The sequence below is a fragment of the Hypomesus transpacificus genome, chromosome 4 (assembly GCF_021917145.1).
Source record: "Hypomesus transpacificus isolate Combined female chromosome 4, fHypTra1, whole genome shotgun sequence".
In the NCBI taxonomy this organism is placed as follows: Eukaryota; Metazoa; Chordata; class Actinopteri; order Osmeriformes; family Osmeridae; genus Hypomesus; species Hypomesus transpacificus.
Genome location: NC_061063.1, coordinates 3,590,465 through 3,614,678, shown reverse-complemented (window position 1 = coordinate 3,614,678; position 24,214 = coordinate 3,590,465). Strand labels below are relative to the sequence as shown.

The 24,214-nt window shown below is 45.9% G+C and overlaps 3 protein-coding genes across 4 annotated transcripts; 2 read left to right on the top strand and 1 right to left on the bottom strand.

Annotated features, from left to right (window-relative positions):
* Positions 1–502: 502 nt before the first annotated feature.
* On the top strand, positions 503–6,493 carry parp10 (poly(ADP-ribose) polymerase family member 10). The gene is made up of 11 exons (XM_047019630.1): positions 503–607; positions 1,111–1,286; positions 1,432–1,674; positions 1,826–2,056; positions 2,181–3,226; positions 3,324–3,536; positions 3,916–4,042; positions 4,128–5,069; positions 5,181–5,314; positions 5,422–5,596; positions 5,721–6,493. The coding sequence occupies exons 2-11, from the start codon at positions 1,112–1,114 to the stop codon at positions 6,017–6,019; spliced, it is 3,585 nt and encodes a 1,194-aa protein (XP_046875586.1). The 5' UTR covers positions 503–607; position 1,111; the 3' UTR covers positions 6,020–6,493.
* A 218-nt stretch (positions 6,494–6,711) lies between these two features.
* cpsf1 (cleavage and polyadenylation specific factor 1) lies at positions 6,712–18,439 on the top strand. The gene is made up of 38 exons (XM_047019282.1): positions 6,712–6,911; positions 7,370–7,537; positions 7,635–7,662; positions 7,771–7,904; positions 8,024–8,104; positions 8,191–8,342; positions 8,431–8,577; positions 8,709–8,848; positions 9,012–9,122; positions 9,258–9,351; positions 9,511–9,598; positions 9,999–10,145; positions 10,488–10,539; positions 10,665–10,753; positions 10,845–10,919; positions 11,063–11,143; positions 11,495–11,587; positions 11,698–11,862; positions 12,013–12,154; positions 12,247–12,425; positions 12,635–12,780; positions 12,908–13,088; positions 13,183–13,389; positions 13,495–13,581; positions 13,676–13,822; positions 13,955–14,107; positions 14,203–14,319; positions 14,651–14,741; positions 15,060–15,144; positions 15,491–15,632; positions 15,715–15,867; positions 15,997–16,173; positions 16,426–16,492; positions 16,618–16,665; positions 16,775–16,921; positions 17,072–17,201; positions 17,395–17,533; positions 17,638–18,439. The coding sequence occupies exons 2-38, from the start codon at positions 7,394–7,396 to the stop codon at positions 17,683–17,685; spliced, it is 4,407 nt and encodes a 1,468-aa protein (XP_046875238.1). The 5' UTR covers positions 6,712–6,911; positions 7,370–7,393; the 3' UTR covers positions 17,686–18,439.
* adck5 (aarF domain containing kinase 5) lies at positions 18,191–23,692 on the bottom strand. Of its 2 annotated transcripts, XM_047019283.1 has the most exons (15): positions 23,552–23,692; positions 22,315–22,403; positions 22,082–22,231; positions 21,911–21,986; positions 21,213–21,413; positions 20,965–21,105; positions 20,732–20,845; positions 20,467–20,598; positions 20,282–20,365; positions 20,106–20,187; positions 19,788–19,866; positions 19,589–19,680; positions 19,246–19,498; positions 18,957–19,073; positions 18,191–18,855 (listed from the first exon to the last, which is right to left on the bottom strand). In XM_047019283.1, the coding sequence occupies exons 1-15, from the start codon at positions 23,573–23,575 to the stop codon at positions 18,753–18,755; spliced, it is 1,737 nt and encodes a 578-aa protein (XP_046875239.1). In that variant the 5' UTR covers positions 23,576–23,692; the 3' UTR covers positions 18,191–18,752. The 2 variants fall into 2 exon arrangements, with proteins under 2 accessions (XP_046875239.1, XP_046875240.1); XM_047019284.1 differs by lacking the exons at positions 22,315–22,403; positions 23,552–23,692 and having other exon boundaries at positions 21,213–21,408; positions 22,082–22,094.
* Positions 23,693–24,214: the final 522 nt, after the last annotated feature.

Sequence of the window (24,214 nt, the reverse complement as noted above, 5' to 3'; positions counted from 1 at the left end):
ACAATGATGCAGCCCATGTTTTTTCGTGTGGCCGACATTTTACGATGAAGGCAATACTAGGGCATACACACCCATACAATAGCATTATAAATATGTTGTATGTTGTTCATCATGATATTATGAGATCGGGAAAATAGTGCATGCTGTGCTTGGCGTAACAATTCATAAACGATGCAGAACAAAAAAGGTCTCATAGCTAGAGCTTAGAGTAGCCTAAATAAATAAACGGGGGTGTATGAGAGTTAGGTTCGGCGGGTGGCGAGGTTCAAATTGGTGACAGTGTTTCTGAGCCTGGTAGTACGGGCTCCAAGAGGGCAGAGGGGGAAACATGCAAAGGGATCTTGCTCATAACATCTGCGTAGCTCTTAGCATCATCAAAGATCCATAATATTGATAATTGGTTCAACGGAGGAATTGTTTGTAACTTAAAACAACGTGTTTGTTTTTTAAAGCACGTTCCATAAGACATTAATATTCGCCCTATCCGTTTGTACGCACCAGTACGCCACCACCTGATGCATGTGCCGCATAACCAGGAAGTAGGATTGACTGCTACGACTGTAAACAACGTGAGCGTCATAATTTAATCAAATGCACAATATCTCAGGTAAGAGCTTCAAAAAGTGCGATTGTTCATATATCTTTTCAAATAGATATTTATATGCATGCTGGAATTTACATTTTCTACGGGCTAAGAGTTTCTGTTCATCTTTATTGTACAAAAGTGTCAGCAGTGGTGTGCTTGCCTGGTCTGGAGGTTAACAGTTTCTGTTTCTATTCCTTCGATAATACTCTTTGTCATGAAAAACTGGTTAGGTTTTTCTAGCCAAGTACAAATTTAGTTGTTGAAGCCCAGACTCACCAGATGTAAGCATAATGTATGCAACATATGTTGGCGACTTCACAGCTCCTATTTGCCAAATTAACTTCTTGTAAGGACGATGTAGTCTCTAAAGCCTACAGGCCTACTAAAAAACACCTGAGTCGTATACCAGCTCAAACCGAAATTGTTCTGGTATTGTGCATGATTAATAACACTATACATCATAGAAAGTAAGTTGGTATGGACTTTATCACCTCTATTATTTACATCATTATTATTTCTCACAGAATGTCTGTTGAAAGCCAAGAGGAGAGAACAGTGGAGGTGAGTGGGTTCCCCGAAGTAGTGGATGAAGACCTGCTTTCAATGTACTTCACCAACAAGAGACGCTCTGGTGGAGGAACTCTTATCTCACTGGAAGTGGTGGGAAGAAGGGCTGTGCTGGTGTTTGAGGAAGTTGAAGGTAAAAACTGGTTGACTTATTGGCAGTTGGTCAAGTTAGTCATGAAGGTGTTTCAGGTTTCATGTTTGGAATATAAGGAATTCAGAAACCATATATTCCTTTGTATTCAGTCAGCAAGCTGTCCATGTTTTTTTTTTTACCACAGCCGCAACAAGGGTTTTATCCAAACGACCCCATGTTCTGCGTAACATTGAAATGACGGTGAGAAAACCAGCCTCAAAGGATGCTGGGAGGATGCTTCTGCGTGGGGTTAACCCCACAACTTCTATGGACTTGGTGGAGCTTTACGTTGAGAATATGATAGGGTTGGACATGGAAGACTACAAATTGGAACGTTTTCCCGGGAAAGACTTGGTCCTTATCCACTTACATCAACCTTTTTCTAAAGGTTAGTTTGATGTTTAATTTTGTCTATTTATTACATAAACTGTATGAAAAATGTAGACGAGTGAAAAACTCTTAAGCTAAAATAATTCTCGATAAACATGAACAACATAAAAATAGGCTGTATGTTTAATTGTCTTAATTTTCACGTGCAGATTTTCAACGTATTAGTGCAAAGATTTCTCAAAAACCTTTGGACCAGTGCAGTATCACTCTGGAACAGATTGAGCAAACTGACTCCATCCTTGTGGAGAACTTACACAGTGGCACCACTGAGGACATGCTCACGCTTTACTTTGAGAGCAAGCGAGGCGGGGGCCGAGAGGTGAAGGAGGCCACTATAATGCCAAACGGCGTGGCCAGAGTCTCTTTTGAAAGTTTTGAATGTAAGGCTTTGCATGTTATAATGTTATGATGTGTGTGTATTAGCTGGTTAAATGATAAAACATAATTGTCCAATATTATTGTTAAAGACTAATTCTTTGTTGTTATTGCTTATTACTTTAACAGCTGTGGAGCATGTCCTGAAACTACCCCACAAACTGGAGGACACCAAGTTGACTGTGAAGCCTTACCTTGCCTTCCTCCAACCAGAGGAAAACCTATCAACTGAGAGCACTGTAAACATGACAGCAGAAAGTAGCCCCTCTGTTATGGAGGACACACAGATAGAGAGGATCAGTCAGTCACAGCACAGTTCTCTCGAAGTGCCGAGTTCCATTGACCAGACTATCTCCAACCAGACTGCATTGGAGATGGCCACTGCTCCTGAAGAGCCTGAAGAAGCAGGAGCAGAGATAACCATGGAAGAACTCCCAGCTGAATCAGAACTCTTCTCCTTCAGCGGTCACATCCCCATCCCTGACCCAGTGAAGCTCACCCTCCTCCAGATGAGTCCGGTGTTGGTAGACATCCAGCAAGCCCACCCCGGGTTCAACATGCAGGTTAAAGATGATGGTGTGCACATGTCAGGGCCTGATAAACTGGGTCTGGCACAGCTGAAGAACACCATCCTGGAGTTTCTTGGCGGTATTGCTCAGGCGCATTTAACTTTTGACCCAAAGAAGGCCCGGTTTCTCCAGGACCAGAAAATAAAGGATCAGCTACTACAGACTCTTAACAATCAGGGGACACCCTGTATTTACAATGTAACAGATTGTGTTGTAGTGGTATCGTCGCTGTCGCTGAACTTAGTAAGCCAGGCGTGTAACACATTAAAATCTCTATTATCTGAGTTCAGCATATCAGTAGATGCAAAATATGAAAGTACGCTGTACTCCCAAGAGTGTTCAGTATTTTTCCAATCTTTGGACTTTTGCTCTGCCACCGTGTCAGAGAAAGGTAATGGGATTGAGGTTTTGACTCTGAAAGGGATGGAGAACAAGAAAAAGGCCAAAGTCGTAGAGTTCCTAAGCACACCCATCGAAAGAGAGACTGTCATATCCATGGAGCAAGGCATGCTTAAATACATTCAGATCCATTGTCATCAGCTGCTGGCTGATATGGATCAAGTTTCTATATTTCCTCTGGAGGCTGAGGACACATGTGGTCTTAGAGTACGTATTTGTGAACGAGCGTTACCTCGATCTGATGCACTTCTTTTCTCTCTCCACATACTCATTCCTTTGTCATTTTTATCAACCTGATTGACAGATCCATGGCAACGTGGGGTCTTGTCAGATGGCCGACGAGGTGCTGAGAGAAGTGATCTCTTCCGTGTGTACCAGGACCATCACAGTTAACAAGCCTGGTGTGGCCCGGTTCTTGGTCCAGGAGGAAGGCACCAGCATTTTGGGGGAGATGCAGGCCAAGTTTCAGGTGTACATCAGCCTGGAGAAGGTGCACTGGGAACCTCTGGAGAATGAGGTATTTCATGTCATATAATACATGTGTGGCCACCCTTCCCATTCAAATTCATAAACAGTGCTGGGCCAATCACAATTGTTTATCTGATATGGAACAGTTTAAAACGATGTCTGTACAGCGCTGTTGAGGCATTTTTGTAAACAACCTAAATGGCGTTTCATTTCAATGGCTCTGATTGGTTGTATCTATTCAGTTCTATACAATTGCATCATCGATAATGTCCCTTGGATATTGAAAATTAATTAAGAGGTTCCAGACTAATACTCATTTGCAAATTGGTCTGGCGATACCAGGCTATAAAGACAATGCTCTTTTCACAGATTTCCTGCATTTTAAGAATGTGCTATTAGTGGTTATCTCTACTATTGTCTCTTGACAGGACATCTATGAGATGGCGTGGAAGATGACATTACCTCAAAACTACCAGAGAGTTTCATTGGATGGTTCTACGCAGGACCCAACATCAGCATTGAGCCTCACTGACAATTCCGACAATCCTGACACAGGTAGTAAAAAGCTCTTCCTATTGTTTCTCATCATCGGTGACACAACAGGAGGTAACATCTATTCATGACAATGCACTCATCCCAGGTCTTATTGAGAATGCAAAGAAACTCTTCTCTGCCATGGATGAGACCGTGGACAAAACCACTGACATGGAGCAAGAGGACCTGTACTTGGCAGAAGAAGAAATGCTTCCCAGCCCATCAGACCAGGGCTCAGATAGTGTCATTGACGTAGAGTTGGAGGAGACTCCACGGCCCTTAGTTGTTGAAGAGGCGGCAGCTAGTGGGCCACTTGTGGCCAGTGATGGACACGGTTCCACTGATCTGTACAGCACCTTAGATGAAGAAGCCCAGCTCTCCTTAGCCATCCAATTTTCCATGGAGACAGCCAACATGTCTTCCACCACTCCCAAAGCTGAAAGGTCCCACCTGAACAAGGCTGTCCACATGTCCCTCCAGGACACCATCAAGGCAGCTAACACGGGCCAGATCTTCGTGTTTGCTGGTTATTCCTGTGACCTCATCAGAGTGGACATCGCTCTAGGGAAGAAGGTGACCCTGAGGCAGGTTGAGGAGAAAATGGAGCACAAGAGCCTGAAGAGTTTGTCAGAGTTCCACATGAGATGCTTGGAGCTCATCAAGAGGAAGCACGCTGTGGAGATCCAGATTGAGGGCACGACTGCCACCATCTCCGGGTTCAAGGACTACGTGAATGAGGCTCTGCCCGACATGAAGCTGCTGATGAGGAGGATCTCCAGCTCGGCGTCGGACGCCGACATTCTGAAGACGGTGCAGTGGGTGTGGCTTGACCAGGGAACCAAGGCGACGAAGCCTTACGCTCCAGACGTAACTGTGTTTATCGAGAATGCCTGGAAGATGAGGCAGAAGAAGATTGACTTGGTGTTGAACAATCAGCCTTACATCATCAACTTCGAGAAAATGGAAGAGCACAACGTCACCACCGGTAAATCTGTACCTATCACAAGGAAAATGCTGAATTCTGGGGATTTATTCACAGAATTACCAGGTAAAGGCGTTGTGGCAGATTTGATTTTAAATATTTTCTCTATATGAATCTAGATTGAAATTGGATGCTACAGAATGTTTAGATGCTAATGTGTTGTCTTATTTTCAACAGAGGAGGATTACAGTCTACTATCTACCCTGCCAGATACATCCAGAGTCAATGAAGAGTGTGATGAATTCCAGGATGTTGTGAAAGAGTTTTATGACAGCATACAGGAATTCCACAACAAAATAAGAATTATCAAGGTTTGTTTCAGTATCAGGTTTGTTTCAATATGAATAACAGCAACTGCTATAATCCTCTTGTAATTTGAAAGTATTTAATGTCCTGCAATGCAAATGTCATTTTCCAGGTGGAGAAGCTCATGAATAGACTGCTGTTTAATCAGTACAAGCTGAAGAAAGCTAGCATTTCACAAAGTGCAACTGAAATGGAAGTCGAGCAGACGTTGTTCCATGGCACGAGTGAGTCGAGTGTGAAGGAGATATGCATTCATGGATTCAACAGAAGCTTTTGTGGAAAGAATGGTATGAACAGTGTATTGCATGTTTTACTTACGGTGCTTATAGTCTTGAAATATATTTCCAATGATTATTTCAAATCATGTTTTACCTCCATGACTGTAATTACTGTTATGTTTTCTCTCTGCAGCCACTGTGTATGGTCAAGGAGTTTACTTTGCTGTGGAGTCTGCCCTGTCGGTCCAGGACCAGTACTCACCCCCCAATGCAGATGGACACAAGTTTGTGTTTGTAACCAAGGTGCTGACTGGGGACTTCACCAAGGGCAGTCATGATATGAAAACCGCCCCTCTGAAGGAGCACTCAACTATACCCCTCAGATATGACAGTGTAACCGACAATCCCAGGAAACCCTCACTGTTTGTCATCTTTAATGACACACAGGCCTTCCCACAATATCTCATTACATGTCAAAAAATTCACCGCTGAGGTTGTGAACTAGTCGATGGATGATGAGCAAAGAAGGGCTAAATTCATTTTTATGTTTTCTTCTGCTTTAATTTCATATGTTATAAAGAATGTAAAGGAACTGTTAGAGATGGGCTAAGACTGGCTTCCCACGTTCCACATGATGATTCCTTCTTAGTTACCACCATGGCTAATATAATGGCCATTTGAAAAGCTTGATCACGCAGCCCCATGCAGCACAAAGGTATATTATGTAGAAGTACATTTTAAGTTGAAACTTCAAGTTCATTTATTTTCAAATTTCAACTGAATCAGTGTCCCTGTTAAGTTGTGACACTAGATAAATAGTTAGATAAATGCCAAATAAATGCATTGCCGTCAGTAGTATAATAATATCGGGTCTATGCATATGAAAGCAGTCTTTCTTTACTACAATATGTGCCTCATGGGATCATTTTGTCAAATATGTTTTGTTAAAATTAACTGAAGAACTAATGTGGTGTTGTCTTTTCCTTTCTGTGGTTTATAGTGATCCTCTGACAATTTCAGCCAGGCTATAACTAGCCTAGCATGAAAAAAATATATATATTTTATGTATGTATATTTATGCAAGGGCTAATGGCGCAGAGACAATGGTGAGGATGGCTGTTCGATGTGAGGAGGACTTTGGTTGCCTAGGAACGTTGTTGGCCATGTACCTTGTTCCTCGCCGAATCTTATTCAGGCACGCCCGCTGAGCAGCGCTGCGAAACAACCATAGACCATAGAAACAACCGAAGTACAAGAGGCAAAACAACAGCCCGAACAACCACACATCGATAGAATTATGTGGTAGTTTACTAGCTAGCTAATTACTACTACTGAGATAGAGGGAATATCTAGGTTTGAAACACCTACGTCACTTTCACAATAGGTAGGTTCATACGATAACTAGCAAGCCACATACTTACCAAGAAGATGCTGGTATTAGCATGGCACCATTGTCATTCATACATAGCATGCTAGGTTGACTACAAGCTAGGTGGATTTATGATCAAATATAATTACCAGTGATTAAAGTTAGCAATTAAGTAAGCATTTGTTGTAAACTAACCACAAGATCTCGTCTGGCATGCATTTCTGTCTGGTTAGCTAGACTACCACTAGTTTACCTAATCAGCTAGCTAGCTACTACTAAGCTAGTAGTAGAAGTGCTACTGCTAGTACCAGCTAACATTTGCTGTCATAGTTGACAACAAACATTACTGGTATGAAAGATTGTATTAAGCTTATTCACTTGCTCATACATGGTTCTGTCCATGTTGCTGGTTACTGTACTGTTGTACATCCGTAGTCTAGATGGCCAATACTGTGCAATTTGTCCCACCCAAGGTACAGTGAGGGTTTGCTGTTAGGATGTATGCTGTTTACCGGCAAGCCCACACGCCCACTGCAATAGAGTTCTCCGTCTACTGCAACTTTATATCCAACGAGGAGGAAAACTTGGTGGTTGCAGGAACTTCTCAGCTCTATGTCTACAGAATCATTCATGATGTGGAGGTAAGGCAGTAAGGTCGCATCACCATTGTGATGACTTTACTCTCTCTTTGACAGTAACATTATGCAAATGTTTTTTCATCATTTCATTCCGTTTCAGAACTCATCAAAGACTGAAAAGTCAGCAGGTATGGTCTGAAGTGCACCTGCAAGTTTTAATATCAGTATTATTAGTTGAAAATCTGTGTTTTGTTATACTTCTACCAGACTTTCTTAGTCGTTCATCTCCTTTGTAGATTCCAAGTCTCGCAAGGAGAAGTTGGAACAGGTTGCCTCCTTCTCCTTATTTGGCAACGTCATGTCCATGGCCAGTGTGCAGCTAGTAGGGGCCAACAGGGACGCCCTTCTGCTTAGCTTTAAAGATGCTAAGGTACTGCCATCAGATTCAACACATCTCATTGTTTCAATAGTATGCATTAGTTACAGCCACATTACCAACCAATACTGTCCAACCCCCCCAAAATAATCTTTTTTTTTTTTTTAATCTAGCTGTCAGTTGTGGAGTATGATCCAGGGACACACGATTTGAAATCTCTCTCTCTGCACTTCTTTGAGGAACCAGAGCTCAGGGTTAGTTGAAATGTCTTAAGTAACATTCAGTACTACTGTGTAACTACAGTTCATTTGTACAATTAAATTGGTTTTCTATTTTCCAGGATGGGTTTGTCCAGAATGTCCATATTCCCATTGTTCGTGTGGATCCAGAAAATCGATGTGCTGTAATGCTGGTTTACGGCACCCAACTTGTTGTGCTTCCATTCAGAAAGGACACCCTTACAGACGAGCAAGAAGGGATGGTGGGAGAAAGGTTTGGACCTCTTTCAATGTGGAATGGGAATAAAGTGGGTATCATTCGTTCTAAATCCCTCATCGTCCTAATTGAATTTTTCCTGCAGGCCAAAGTCTAGTTTTATGCCGAGCTACATCATTGACGTTCGAGAGCTGGACGAGAAACTACTGAACATCATTGACATGAAGTTCCTCCATGGCTACTACGAGCCCACGTTGCTCATTCTGTATGAGCCCAACCAGACATGGCCTGGGTCAGTGCGCCCTTTTTACCACCTGTCCTCCTTTCATGCTCCAGTCCGACTCTCCCTTCCCATATTTAGACTGCAAAACACCAACCACATCCACTGTGTCTGACTGTGCACCGGGCGTGTCCTCTCCCCAGGCGTGTGGCTGTGAGACAGGACACGTGCAGCATCGTGGCCATCTCCCTCAACATCATGCAGAAGGTGCACCCCGTCATCTGGTCCCTTAGCAACCTGCCCTACGACTGCACCCAGGTCATGGCGGTGCCCAAGCCCATTGGTGAGGCCCGCTTTGACACCTGCATCAGGGCCAGGTTTCCTCTCCCGACACTCTGGGTGCTCCAAATGTTTGCACATGAACACAGCTCTGTCCGCTAGGGTTTGTAACTGACGTGTCGTGTATGGGGTGATTGCGTGACACTTGTTTCTTTCTCATCCTGCAGGTGGTGTCGTGGTGTTTGCTGTCAATTCATTGCTCTACCTCAACCAGAGTGTTCCTCCCTATGGGGTGGCGCTCAACAGTCAAACTAATGGGACCACTGCCTTCCCCTTGAGTAAGCGTCCATGCAAGACACACACACGTTTCACCACTCTCTTTTTTTTTTACTATAGTACATGAACAAGTCCTAGTAGGGAATCATGGGATTTGGGACCTCACTAGAGAACATATTTTCTTTCGGCCTTTTCAGGGGTACAGGATGAAGTGAAAATCTCTCTAGATTGCTCCCAGTCCGCTTTCATCGGATCCGACAAGATGGTCGTCTCTTTGAAAGGTGGAGAGATGTGAGTGCGCTCCTCGGCTGCTGTAACGCCGGCTTTCGTCCGCCAGGCACACTCGCTCAATACAGACCCAAATGCATGCAGTCGTCTCGGAGCAGTTGTGTCCCCCTATGCAGAGCGTCGGATCTGAAACCCTGTGCTGACCGTGTCTCTTGTCCGCAGCTACGTGTTGACCCTGATCACCGACGGCATGAGGAGCGTGCGGGCCTTCCACTTTGACAAGGCTGCTGCCAGTGTCCTGACGACCTGTGTAAGTGTCTGGCAGAGCCGGGAAAGAGGGAAGGGCCGGGGGAGTAAGTAAGACGGCTTGCTGAGCTAGACCTTTTGGGGGTCTGTGTGGGAGTGTGTGCCCAGGAGAGCCACTATCTAAATCTGCCCCCTTCAGTTAGAGGACATGCTGACAGAAGCCCTTACCAGGCACCTGGCATCGCTGGCAAACACACCCACAGAGAGAAAGAGGGGGAAGGGATTCTAAAAGTCCTACTGCGTCGAAAACAACTCGCAGTCGCACCCGTCAGGCACCCGGAAAGGGCACGTCGCTGTGTCCTAGATTCGGACAACTCCCAGTGATCTGACCATGGAAGTTCGACTGAGACCCGGAGGACCTTGTCTCTGGTTGGCTCCTGTAACCTCAGTTCCTGCTCCCCCAGATGACGACCATGGAGCCTGGCTACCTGTTCTTAGGCTCAAGGCTCGGAAACTCCCTGCTCCTGAAATACACCGAGAAGCTGCAGGACACCCCGCCGGAGGAGGGAAAGGACAAGGAGAGAGAGAAAGACAGGGAGAAAGAGAAGCCGGTGAGTTTAATTTTGAAGACAGTGTGTTGTTCATTTGTTTCTTTTGCGTCTTGTGGTCCGTGCCATATGTGTGAATTTGATTGAACTCAAAACTGTTCCTGAAAATATGAATCCGTTTTGGCTGAAGGCTAAACTTGGATCTGATTAGTGGGTGAATGAAAGGGGACACTTGATTTGGATGTTCATGCCACACAGCTATTCAATGGCACATTGTTGCTGGTCTTGTTTTGGAATAAGTCCAGTTTGGTTGGCAGACTACCAATCTACCCAACCCCCTCCCCCCTCCCCTGTTCAAAATATAACTCAGTAAGATAAATCCTATGTATACTGTAATCCATCCAGGAGGAACCACCCAGTAAAAAGAAACGAATTGATTCCTCCACAAACTGGACAGGTACATTAACAATCTTTATAATCCATATATATCTTACTCAAAGTATTTGTCGGTATCATACACCTATTTTAGAACCACTAATGGATAAATCCAATCAATAAATGAATACCTTTTCTCGTCTCCAGCTGGCAAGGGCCCAGACGAGGTGGATGAGATAGAGGTGTACGGCAGTGAGGCCCAGTCAGGCACTCAGCTGGCCACCTATTCCTTTGAGGTAAGGACCCCCAGCAGTGGCGGACATTCCTCATCTTTATCTACCGTCTACCAGGTGACACTCAGATGCTCTTGTTTCGGTGTGTCTCCAGGTGTGCGATAGCATACTAAACATCGGCCCTTGTGCCAACGCCTCCATGGGGGAGCCTGCCTTCCTGTCTGAAGAGGTATAGTAACGACCTACCGACCTTATTCAAGGTCACCCGTATCCTTCAGCCCGTATGGTTTCGTTTCTGGGGCTGATAAAAATCCAGGCTTTGCTCGGGAGTTTGATTTTGCTATGAAAACATTGGTCGTGTTTTGCCCACAGTTCCAGACCAACCCCGAGCCTGACTTGGAGGTGGTGGTGTGCTCTGGGTTTGGGAAGAACGGCGCGCTGTCTGTACTTCAGGTAAAAGCTTGACGGAAAGCGCGTGCGAGTGGTGCACCCCGTCCCATCTATTTCTGCACTGTCCTAAGACCTTTGGTGGTGAGGCTCGTCTGCCACAGGTTCAGTGACAATGCTACAGCAAACTGACTTCTGGGTTTACCAGGGCTGCCTCAGAGATCAATGGAGTAGCCTAAAAACACCCCAGACACACTCCCAGAGAGCCAAGCCCTCTGGTGCTCACCACAGGCATCGGTATTCAAGCAGCATTTCCCCCATGTTTCTTCCTTTCTTTAGAGACTTGCTCTGACTGCCTTTACATGTTTGTTCACTCATATTCCTCTGGTCACCCCCCTCCCCTTCCCCCCAAACCAGAGGAGCATCAGGCCCCAGGTTGTGACCACCTTTGAGCTGCCAGGGTGCCATGACATGTGGACTGTCATCTCCCCTGAAGTGAAGGAGGACAAGGTTGAGTACAGCAGAGACTTCCCCACCACCCCCTCCCCCCTCCAGCAATGAACGATAACACAGTGGTTTAATAATTGTGTACCCCCTGTTTCCTGTGTCGCCCCTATCAGCCACCCAAAGAAGCCAAGGGGGATGGTGAGGGGGAAGCCGCTGACGAAGGGAAGGAGGACAAAGAAGAAGAAGAAGAGGAGGAGGAGGAGAAGCCAGAGCCTGTGGGGGAGGAGGACAAAAAGAAGCATGGCTTCCTGATTCTGAGCAGAGAGGACTCCACCATGGTACACACACACACCCAAATACCCCCCCCCCCCCGCAACCCTACACCAGAGCCTGCTGCAGCTCATCCCTGCAGACTCTCTGGAGCCGGGACACTGCATGCTTTAGGAGTTGTTGTCGTTGTTGACATTGTTCTGCGTGTGATCCGGCAGATTCTCCAAACCGGCCAGGAGATCATGGAGCTGGACACCAGCGGCTTCGCCACGCAGGGACCCACCGTGTTCGCGGGCAACATCGGCGACAACAAATATATCATCCAGGTCTCCCCGATGGGCATCCGACTGCTGGAAGGAGGTATGGATGCGTCCGCCCTTTTGACTTGAATGAGATCTCCTGAACATTGTCCCTCTCTCGCTAACGAAGCCTCACGCCGGCTCCTCTCCCAGTGACGCAGCTCCACTTCATCCCCGTGGACCTGGGCTCTCCCATAGTGCAGTGCTCCGTGGCCGACCCGTACGTGGTCATCATGACCGCGGAGGGAGTCGTCACCATGTTCGTGCTGAAGAGTGACTCCTACATGGGCAAGACTCACCGTCTGGCCCTTCAGAAACCGCAGATTCCCACGGTGAGCGACTCAGAACCGGGCTACGACTGCAGACGTCGGGACGGCAACCCAGCCGGTGGACGCCAACATTGTGTATCCCTTAGAACTTTCGTTTTCTTCCTTATTGATCTTCGTCTATGTCGAACTAGCCCTAAGCCGATTGGTCAGGTGTTAACTTTTCCTATGTGGTTTGAGCTATCAGAGGCTGACCCATTAGTGTCTCCCCGCAGCAATCCCGCGTGATCACGCTGTGCGCGTACCGTGACGTCAGCGGCATGTTCACCACGCAAAACAAGGTGACCTGCTCCACAAAGGAGGAAGCCATGGCCAGGAGCCAATCAGAGACAGAGACCGAGACCATCATCCAGGACCTGGGGTAGGATACGCCAAACAACGGTTTCCTGAACCATCGCCATGTTCCACATGCTTATAGAACTATAATATAATACTATTGTAAAATAAAAGCCCATGCTTTTCTCTCACCCCCATCTCTTCATGTGTAGGAACATGCTGGATGATGAAGAGGAGATGCTGTATGGGGACTCCAACCCTGACGCCAACTCATCCAGGGACGAAGCCAACCGAGGGTTCTGGGCCGGAGGCTTCCCTGGCATGGAGGGGGGCTCGGGGAAAGCAGAGCCAACTCACTGGTGCATGATGGTCAGGGAGAACGGCGTCATGGAGGTAAGACTTCAAGGGGGTCGATGTCCTTGTGCTGCCCGAGTTTACGATATCAAGAGATGTTAATGTCACGGACGTGTCCCATTGTGTTGTCTAGATCTACCAGCTCCCTGAATGGCGATTGGTCTTCCTGGTGAAGAACTTCCCAGTTGGCCAGAGAGTATTGGTTGACAGCTCAGCTGGCCAATCGGCAACTCAGGGGGAGGGGAAAAAAGAAGAAGTGACACGACAGGGAGAGATCCCGTTGGTCAAAGAGGTTGCCCTGGTATCGCTCGGCAACAATCGCTGCCGGCCATATCTGTTGGTGAGTTCCACCAGATGTGATCGTGTTGTAGAAGGTATTCAACAGTGGGGATCAAGCTGAAACAGGAAGACCAGAATAGGAGTGCATTTCCCCCATTTCTTCCAGGTCCACGTTGAACAGGAGCTCCTGATCTATGAGGCCTTCCCATACGACCAGCAGGCTCAAAGCAACCTGAAAGTGCGCTTCAAGAAGGTAAAACCGAAAGCATCGGAAACAAACCAGTCAACTCAACCATGTTACCTTCCAGAACGTTCCTTAAAAATGCCGGATGTCCCTCTCTGCCCAGATGCCGCACAACATCAACTACCGGGAGAAGAAGTCGAAGCTAAAGAAAGACAAAAAGACCGAGGGCGGCCCGGGGGAAGAAGGGGCAGTGGTTAAAGGCCGGGTTGCCCGCTTCAGATACTTTGAAGACATCTCTGGGTACTCTGGGGTAAGGAACAAGGCGTTTCTCATCTTTGAGAGTGACCACTCAAACCACCTGTTCCCCCCCCCCCCCCCCCCAAAAGCACCTCGCAATCACTAAGTCACGTGGTCTTGTGTTTGTTGTGTGTGTGTGCGCCAGGTGTTTATTTGCGGACCCTCTCCTCATTGGATGCTGGTGACCTCCAGGGGAGCCATGAGGCTGCACCCGATGACCATCGACGGCCCAATCGAGTCGTTTTCCCCCTTCCACAACATCAATTGCCCCAAAGGCTTCCTCTACTTCAACAAACAGGTAGGGACCAGGCGATACTGAAAGCACGGACGGCAAACTTAACCCACCTGCCCCTTCGCAGGAGGTGTAAAAGACATGGGTGTGTGTTTTTTCAGGGGGAGCTGAGGATCAGTGTTCTGCCCACCTACCTGTCGTACGACGCTCCCTGGCCCGTCCGAAAGATCCCTCTGAGGTGCACGGCCCATTACGTCTCCTACCATGTGGAGTCCAAGGTACGAGTCCTCCACCGCGTGCGTCAAGAGGCTTCCTGATTAAACACAGACAAAAAGCAACACGGCTGTCGTCGAGACGGCAACACGCCTGCCGTCTGTTCTCCCACGCCTGCATGTGGTCGTCGTGTTTAAGCTGCTGTGTTGAGAATCCTTTCCATCCCCCAGATTAAGGGCAAAACAGAAAGCACGCTGACCGAGCTTTGTTCAAAGGCGGGGATGAAAGTGTTTGTCGGGTGGGGGAGAAGGAAAAGAAATCAATAGAGAGAGTTTTGAGAGAGGAGAACTCGTCTTTGATGTGAAGTTGTGTTTGCTGCTTTGCTATGCCTCTCAGGTCTACGCCGTGTGCACCAGCGTCAAGGAACTCTGCACTCGCATTCCCAGGATGACCGGAGAGGAGAAGGAGTTTGAGAACATCGAAAGAGGTGAGTCTCACGCACCCACACCAGGGGGCCGTTTCTCCTGTGGCAGGGTGGTCCCATGTTGACTCGTGAAGCGTCTGCCTCGATAGCTCACTGGGTAGCCGTAGACCCACATGAGCTGAGGCCTTACCACAGGGGTCCGGGTTGGATTCCGGCCATGTCTTCTCCTGTCTCTCTCTCTGCCTTTCCTGGCACTTTCTTACTGGGTCTATCAAATAAATAAAGTAAATAAAACAGAATAGATCTTAAGTATCTGCTCATGCTAGGATAATAGTCGGTCTTAAAGAGTATGTGACAGATGGTGCCCCTTCTCCTCCTCAGAGGAGCGCTACATCAACCCCCAGCAGGATAAGTTCTCCATCCAGCTCATCTCGCCTGTCAGCTGGGAGACCATTCCCAACACACGGTAACCACTGAATTACACAGCACTCCAAGATGCTCACTTTAGACAACAATTGAAATGCCTTCATGGCACGGTACACCTAAACCTTTCAAACTGACGCGTTTCGGCCTCAAGATTTCATCAGGGAATCAAACACGGTAACTACTGCTCCCGATTGTGACTTGCTGCCCATGCGACAGCGACACTTTCCATGTCGACACAACGAGGGTGTTTCCCACTGAAATCAGCAGCTGCAACACCCCCTTAACTAAATTCTTTCCTTCGACCTTAACTAAGAGGGTGTCACAAACACGTGGTGGCTGTGTGTTCTGGTGTACTCGCTCTGTGCGTGTGGTTGCGCGCGTGTTAGGATTGACCTGGAGGAGTGGGAACACGTAACATGTATGAAGACCGTGGCGTTAAAGAGCCAGGAGACAGTGTCGGGGCTGAAGGGTTACGTGGCCGCAGGAACGTGTCTGATGCAGGGGGAGGAGGTCACCTGTAGAGGCAGAGTGAGTTCCCAACACATACACACACACTCTCACACACACACGCGGTTCCAGATCTGACCCGAGCACGCGTGCCTCGTTCCAGATCCTGATCCTGGATGTGATCGAGGTGGTGCCAGAGCCGGGACAGCCTCTCACCAAGAACAAGTTTAAGGTGTTGTATGAGAAGGAGCAGAAGGGGCCCGTCACCGCCCTGTGTCACTGCAGCGGGTTCCTGGTGTCCGCCATCGGACAGAAGGTACCGTCTCCCACCGTGCTGGAGTAGAACGTTCTCCCACATCCTTCACTGTCATTTAAGAAGCTTCCGTCGTTTCTCCTCTCGCCTCTTTTTGAGTCGTGCGTCTGTTTGTTTGACGGCGTTTTCTAGATCTTTCTGTGGAGCCTCAAGGACAATGACCTGACGGGCATGGCCTTCATCGACACGCAGCTCCACATCCACAGCATGTACAGCATCAAGAACTTCATCCTGGCCGCGGACCTGATGAAGAGCATCTCCCTGCTGCGCTACCAGCCTGAGAGCAAGACCCTGTCACTCGTCAGCAGGGTACGGCCGGCCAGCCCCACCAACCCAGCCAGCCCTACCAACCCCATCAGCCTAGCCCACACTGATATGCAGAACATCCCAGTCCTATGTAGTTAACACACTGAGAGAGAGTCCCGCAAAGTCGTAGAGCAAAATATGTTTTAAAGTAGTGGATCCACAATGTGTTTATTGTGTCACAAGTTAGTATCTCCTGCCAAGTACAAATGGTACTACCATCTTATGGAACACCTGGGTTTTTGTTTTGGGGCACAGGATGCAAAGCCTTTGGAGGTGTACAGCGTTGAGTTCATGGTGGATAACAACCAGCTTGGATTCCTGGGTAAAGTTACACTGCTGAAGGAAGCATCACAATCAACTTTCTCTCTTTTCAAAACCGTTCACAAGGTCGCAAGAGAGTCGACACAACCACTTTGTAACATCTCATATCCCCCCTCTCTCTTTCAGTGTCAGACCGAGACAAGAACCTGTCCGTTTACATGTACTTACCAGAAGGTCAGTGCTACCAAGAAAGCTTTCAGTCCCAAAGCACATTTCCAGACACACAAACATAACGACCATATCTTGAGCCCCAGTACCATAAAGGCTGAACTCTGTTCCACAGCCAAGGAGAGTTTTGGGGGCATGAGGCTCCTGAGGCGGGCCGACTTCAACGTTGGAGCCCACGTCAACGCCTTCTGGAGGATGCCCTGCAGGGGGGCGCTGGACAAGAAGTCCCTGACCTGGGATAACAAACACATCACATGGTTTGGTAAGGGGTCAAAGTTCGCGGTCTACGGTACACCGTCACTCTCCTTTTTCAGACCGTCTCACCTTGAGTTTAAACGGCAGCTGTCGGATGATAAACGTTGTGATGGATGAATGAGAACTGATGTTCTTCGCTCTCCTCCCTTCCTGAAAGCTACTTTGGATGGAGGCATCGGGTTGCTCCTACCCATGCAGGAGAAGACTTACCGTCGACTGCTCATGTTGCAGAACGCTCTCAACACCATGTTGCCTCACCATGCCGGCTTGAACCCCAAGTCTTTCAGGTTAGGATTCGCCCCCCCCCCCCCCCCCCCCCCCCCCCCCCCCCACTGCTGCTGCTTCAACATTCCACTCTGGATAAGGCCGAAACTGACTCCTTTATCGTTTCTTATGCCATACTAGCGAAAATTCCCGGGATTGGTGTATTTTCCATGTGTAACAATTGGGTGTCTGTCCGGGCATCTCATTTTGTTGTAGGATGACGCACACTGACAGACGCACTCTGCAGAACGCGGTGCGGAACATTCTGGATGGAGAGCTCCTCAACAAGTATCTGTACCTGAGCACCATGGAGCGCAGTGAGCTGGCCAAGAAGATCGGTACCACATCTGACATAGTGAGCACAGCACCTCCTGGCACGAGCAAGACCCCTGGATTGAATTTAACAGAATAATTGTATTATAGTCAAATGTAACGACATTTTCTCTTCTTCTTCTGTAGATCTTGGATGATCTCCTGGACGTTGACAGGGTGACCGCTCACTTCTGACAGCAGGATTCTCTCTGTACCATCCCTCTGCTTCCATACTCCTCAGCGGGTGGCAGTCACTCATCTTTTTTATACAGTTAGACTAAAAATAATAATTTGGTAACACAATGTTGTATACAAAAAAGACATTTCAGTTGTTTTGCTATATGTGTTTGACAAGATATGAAATTCATCATGTTTCATAGAATATTTTCTAAACAAAAATGATTATTAAATCATTTAAAAAGTGTAATGCTGGGTTTTTACACCTCTATATCTTTGTGAAATTATTTTATTACTCCATACATCGATACTGTAATACTTGAAGCAAGTCAGCCCTGGGGTTGTTAGTTTTCCCCACTGACCTAACACTAACAAAGGTAAGTCTTACTGAAGGCTAATCTGGATGAAGATTTGTAGCCCCCCCTGCAGGGTTAAACAGGAACACCTGTCCTTATCACCCCAGGATCATGATCCCCAGGTGCGTTTAAAATCCTGTATAATACTATAACAGAAAACAAGTAGGTGAGGTAAAACCATTTTTATTACTTCACTTGTAGTACAGGACATTTGTCATACATTCCATTTGCCTACTGTCATTTTAACTATTAACTATAGTTACTTAATTAAAACAAAAAGTTGACCTGCATAAACATTTAGAAATAAAATGGCATGATTACAGATGTATACCATTCTCTGACACTGTACTCTACTCTGATAAAATACAGAATATTAAAACAAATAGTGATAAAAGTTTTTTTTTTTATAACCCATGCATATTTCTGCTGGACCATCATTGCTCAATGACATCCTGTTCACAGTCTTGTAAGGTAGGGGGCTGGTGCTTATCAACACTCTTGACTCATTTGAACATACTTGTCCACATCATTGTCATTACCTGATTTGATTTAGTGGTTTGCTGGTTCAAGATATTGTAGCACCATTTGTAAACCTACATCAGTCAAATTGGCAACTCCCATGACAGTAAAACCACTTCTGCATAGCCATTACACTGACTGATGTACCCTATTAAGCAAATTGAACATGGCTCAAAAGAATGGTTTTGGTTTGGTTGTCCACAAAGGTTTCTACCTGAGGTACTGGTAAACCTCCTCATTCAGCTTTACCAGCCCGAGATAGGAGAGCAGAGTCAGCAGTGACCGTGTCAGACTCATCATGGCCATCTCTGACCTGGGAAGACAAACCATCATCGTCATCATCCACCTTGAACTGCCTGTGATGACAGGACGGCACTGACCCTGGTGGAGGACATCCAATTTATATCTCCTTACCTCAAGGCACACTCAAATTTGAAGCTCTCCCAGACACTGCGACTCCAGCTGAACACCCAGAGTCGAGGCAGAATCCCCGGCCTCTCAGCTTGAAGTCTCCCCCAGCCTCGCACGGCACTGGCAACACAACAACAAAAGTGAGCGGTTCCCAATGTTGATGGAAAACTTAACGTCACCTGTCAAGGATCCAAAACGGGATCTTAAATCACGATTGCCGTTTGAAGAGAGAAAACATAACAGTTTGAATGTAGAAGTATCCATGAAGTGGATGGATGATGCAAATGCTCACCTCTTGGCCATGACACAGTAGCGGTCCACAGGTGCTCCCAGACTGATGTTGATGCTCCGAACAGTGTTGATGTTGCGAAAGACCAGCAGCATGGGGCGGGGCATGGACTTGAGCACCTGCATGACTTTATCAAAGTGGTTGACCGCCATGTCCCGCATGTAGGAAGTCTCCTCTCGACTCAAGATGTTGGACAAGCCCAAGTTGTTCATGTTGATCGGCCTCTGCAGCAGCATCTCAGAGAAGATAAAGTAGTCTGCATATGACACAGGAAAATGTGTGAAGTGCTGAATGAAAATCCAAAGACATGCTTCACTTAAACAAAAAGGTCACGATCTGTCCTGACCTTTCACTCCGAGGACATTGGAGTACGTCTTCATGGCGGCTTCATCTCGCAGTACTATGGATCGCCACAGTTTGCAGAGGGCTACCCTGTCACTGCAAGTTCAAATGTCTAGTGTTAAGAGTTACTGGTGCAGCTTTCAAGCTGTAACATTTAACCAGAGGAACTTAGGAATGGCAGTTATTGGGAAGTGTGACTCTACCTTTCACTGAGGTAGTCATACAGGCCATGATCTAGAAGTACCAGTTCTGCCTTCTTATCAGCCCCTTTTCTCACCAGCACTGTGGCACAAGAAAATACATGTAGATATCACCCGATACCATCCAGTTTACTTGGTTTCGTTGTAACACCACTGATAAAATAAAAAGTATAAATCTATACAAAATAAATATTGTAGTACATTTACAGAGAGCAGTACATAAAAACAAAGTTAAAGGAAGGTCAGTTGAAAATGGACAAATAACAGAGATTTCTCCTCTCCTACAGGCCTCTGACCCACAGGGCTGTAACATGCACCTACCGTTGCCAGGGTGGGGGTCAGCGTGGATGAACCCTGTGTAGAATATTTGCTCTGCAAATGTACGAATCAATTTGTCAGCAGTCTGGAAAACAGAAAGGTGAAAACCACTGTTTATCTGAGTCGGATCGTGAGGATTGTGACAAAGTAACACTTGTGGTGCAACGACAGGCACTTACATCTTTCAAGCTCAGTCCTTGTCTTTGGATCTCTTCCACATTGTTGACTTTGCAGCCTTCGCAGAACTCCGCCGTCAGCACTCTCTGTTGAGTGGTGATTAGCTCATTATTACCTGGGACTTAGGTAGTGCTAAAGATAGTATGGGGGTGATCTACGGTAGTCAGGATTAGCGTTCCAGTCTTACCTTGCTGGTTTGCTCCCAGTAAACCTTGGGCACGACAATGAATTTAAAGTGTTTTAGTTCCTCTGCACACCTCTCAGAGTTGGTTGCCTCATTTTCAAAGTCCAGCTCTTGTGCCAAGGTGCCTTTCAAGTCCTAAATTCATTCAAATAAAAAGAAAACCTACATATGTCAAACAAATGGCCACAAAGCATTTCAAATCACACCCCATGATATCTGACAACTGAATTCAAGGTTTGTAAGTTTGATAGTATCAAGTGACCCTGACCTTAAGGACCCATCGAAATCCAAAGCTTGGGTGCATGAACTTCACAACATCCAGAAGGATCTCCAGAGTCCTGATGTCTCCATCAAATCGATCCCTGAGGTCAATGTACTGCACCTAAATATGACACATTGTGCAAACAATACATGACAAAATCATGAATCTGAAAACCATTCAAACAAGACATAACTCGGATTGTTTACTGTTATCTTGGCTGTTGGTTAATGTTTGCCCACCTTAACAGCCACTGTGGTGCCATCATGCAGCTCTGCTTTGTGAACTTGAGCCAAGCTTGCTGCTGCTATAGGTTCATAGTCAAACTTCTTGAACAGCTGGTCAGGGAATTTGTCAAAGTCTTCCAGAAACAATGCATCTACCTAGCGGGCACAGAGTAAAAAAGACACAATATTCACTAACCTTGAGAAAATGTATGCAAGATGGATTTGCAGCCTTGTTATTGGTTCCTTATTCTTCCAGGTCTCACCTCTTTGTACCTCCTATTCAAGGCCTTGTCTTCCAGGACCTGTAGGGTACGAATGTATTCAGGTGGTAGCAGGTGGTTGAAGGAACACAGCCCCTGACCCAGTTTGATGTAGATCCCTCCGTTCTTCACAGCTCCCTCCACCATGTTCTTTGCTGCCCTCTGGTGGCACTCTGACATCTCTGTCTCATAGGATGGGCTGCTCTGGCAGGGGATGGATAAACATATGACATCCTTAGTTTTAAAACTGCAATAGGTTGGGTCACATTATAAACTATTCAAATAGGAGAAACAGCGCCTCCGGTTCTTGTCTGAACTTCAGCGCTTTCCTCCAGCTCGAGTTTGATTGACAATGGTTTCACAAGGTAAGTCAAGGAGGAAGGTACGCCTTGTTTAAGGCAATTGGCTGGAGCAGGATTGCTGGAACTTTAGTGGCTGGAAAGTAGCGGCATGCTCCCAAAATTATAAATTGACATTCTACTGGCACTGAGCTGTCGTGTTGCTAGTCAACTCTCACAGGGCCTAATTAGCTTACAGAACGTGTATAAGGGAGCAGAAAAATATTTTTACAGAAAAAATCCTACCTGTTGTACCTTTAATTTTATCGCATCCTTATACTCTTTACTCTATAGGCTAGCAATACAGCGTGATGAGAACTCCCGATAACATATATTATGTGCTTCTTCAATTTTCCAATTTACCTCATCCACGCCTCGTAGTGTCACACTGGATGTCCACCAATAATCTAATGAGATGGAGAGTCCAACATAAATAGACCTGTGAAAACAGAGACCCATGTGATGAGTTGACTGTACAAGAAAATATGATACATTTTGCCCATTCTGGGTATGTAATATGATGACGATACAAACCTGCAGAATCGTCCGACACCCTCTATCAAAATGTTTAGCCTCCTTCTTTCTCGAGGCTCTGATACAGAGTACTGAAGCCCCACTACTACTGGAACTCCGATGGCTACACCAAGAAACGTTTTCTTCAACAGCCCTCGACTCTTCCCTGCCCTGAATGGACAAGACTTAAACTTTAGGCGACACATCATCACACACTCAAAGAGAAATACACTGTGTTTTCTGTGTAGCAGTACCTGTGATGACTCAAGGACCTGCTCAGCAGCTGTGTGACTGGATGTGGACTTCTACGGAGCAGAGCCATGTGACGCCGGCATAACTTCAACTGTGGAGAGCACAAAATAACAACACTTACACATAGAAGTGAGGCAGACTTGTGTGTGTATGTGTTCATAAATGTGTTGTGCTGCTGCTGAGCTGAATCGGTGTTTCTATTTCACATCAAGGCCAGTAGTGACAGGCCCGGACACTTTGTTGTTTTCATTGACTGTCTAGATCTGAGGACACACTGTAACTGCAAACTAGTTGATTTACAGATAGGGGTCCTTTGTGTCAGGGACCTGACCATACACGTCATCATTTATTCACTCTCTATCCACATAACCATTACGAAAACAGATTTTACATTCTGAATGGTTGGCTTAAAGTCACAGGCTCTATGATATTATGACGTTCATAACGTTACAGTATATATTTCTAGTAAGAAACAATAATAATACTATTATTAATAATGTGTAAATTTTGCAGGCACTTTCTCTAAAGTTGCAATCACAAACCAAGTTTTTATTGATTTAATGGCTGATGGTTTGTATCACCTTACAACCCGCAACCTCTTAATTTGTATGCTCTACCACTGAGCTATACCAACATAGTACCGCCTATACTTACAATGGCACTGTATGGCTATGAATATATTAACATACAAGGTGACATTACAATGTATTTAATTGCATCATAACAGTATGAGTGTTGGTTTCCAATCAAGGATTTTTGACCTCCTCCTTTGACAGCGAAAGCATGAGTTGCTGTTAGCTCCGAATTGCAAAGACTTCATTCCATTATGGTATGGTATGGTTGATCGGGCAATGTCTCACAGGTCCATAACTACACTTCTGTGCTCCTACATTGTCCTGAGTTAACCTAACTTCATGAAACCCAGATTGCTGCTAGCTGTCTAAAGCAAGGACACCTTACTGCAGGGGTGTCGAACTCCGGTCCTCGAGGGCCGCTGTCCTGCATGTTTTAGATGTTTCCCTGCTCCAACACACCTGATTCAATTAAAAGGATTGTTATAACGACCATTCATTCGAATCAGGTGAGCTGGATCAGGGAAACATCTAAAACATGCAGGACAGCGGCCCTCGAGGACCGGAGCTCGACACCCCTGCCTTACTGGCTATATAGCCAGTAATTATTATCAAGTTTAGGTTAGCTGGAAGGCAGATAAACAAGTAGTAGGCTACTATACATTACCGTATTTAATGTCTCCCTTGCCATGTTCGATCCCCGATCTCCGTAGGGTGAGATGGATGTGTTAGGTATTTTAGTCTTGTAGTCTTGCTGTAGTTGTTCCAGTACACGATTTTAGATTCCTCCGACTCCGCCTGATTTGTTACCCGGAAGTAAAAGACCGTTTTACGTCATGACATATTTTACGTATTCATCACAAATCAGTAAAACGTTTTTATAATTAAATATTTAAAGCTTATAATTTAATTTGCGCAATGCAATATGTCATGTATTAATGACACGACCAATGTTTTAAAGCAATTTTAACTATGTAAGGCTAACGACCTGAGCCTTAACAACGGTAAAACAATATAAACACAGGTGGGGAAAAGGTTACACAAATCTCTCATTTTTTATTCTAGACTAGTGCCAACCCAAATGTATGGACTAATGCTAGAGTATTAAAGTAGGCTACTATGTACCTTAACCCCAAGAATATGATTGAGGAAAAGAGTACTAGTTAATACTAACTCTATATAGTGCTAAACTATAACAGCAGACTAAATAAATAAACGCCAAAACTACAGACATAAGCATATATTAGTACTAACCTTAGAATATTTATGTAAAGAGTGAAACATGAAAAACAAACGTTCACAATGACAGCTCCTAAAATACAACAACAAT

What these genes read in the sequence shown, in the direction of transcription:
- adck5 (XM_047019283.1), bottom strand. Translation starts at nt 23,575, where the DNA reads ATGGCAAGGGAGACATTAAATACG. An exon ending in GGTGTCGGACGATTCTGCAG is followed by an intron (nt 21,987 to 22,081) that starts GTTTGTATCGTC and finishes CTGTTTTCACAG; the next exon opens with GTCTATTTATGTTGGACTCT. An exon ending in CACTACGAGGCGTGGATGAG is followed by an intron (nt 21,414 to 21,910) that starts GTAAATTGGAAA and finishes ATCCCCTGCCAG; the next exon opens with AGCAGCCCATCCTATGAGAC.
- cpsf1 (XM_047019282.1), top strand. Translation starts at nt 7,394, where the DNA reads ATGTATGCTGTTTACCGGCAAGCCCACACGCCCACTGCAATAGAGTTC. An exon ending in ACATCTCTGGGTACTCTGGG is followed by an intron (nt 13,823 to 13,954) that starts GTAAGGAACAAG and finishes TGTGTGCGCCAG; the next exon opens with GTGTTTATTTGCGGACCCTC. An exon ending in TTACATGTACTTACCAGAAG is followed by an intron (nt 16,666 to 16,774) that starts GTCAGTGCTACC and finishes TCTGTTCCACAG; the next exon opens with CCAAGGAGAGTTTTGGGGGC.
- parp10 (XM_047019630.1), top strand. Translation starts at nt 1,112, where the DNA reads ATGTCTGTTGAAAGCCAAGAGGAGAGAACAGTGGAGGTGAGTGGGTTC. An exon ending in GGTGTTTGAGGAAGTTGAAG is followed by an intron (nt 1,287 to 1,431) that starts GTAAAAACTGGT and finishes TTTTTACCACAG; the next exon opens with CCGCAACAAGGGTTTTATCC. An exon ending in TTCCGACAATCCTGACACAG is followed by an intron (nt 4,043 to 4,127) that starts GTAGTAAAAAGC and finishes CACTCATCCCAG; the next exon opens with GTCTTATTGAGAATGCAAAG.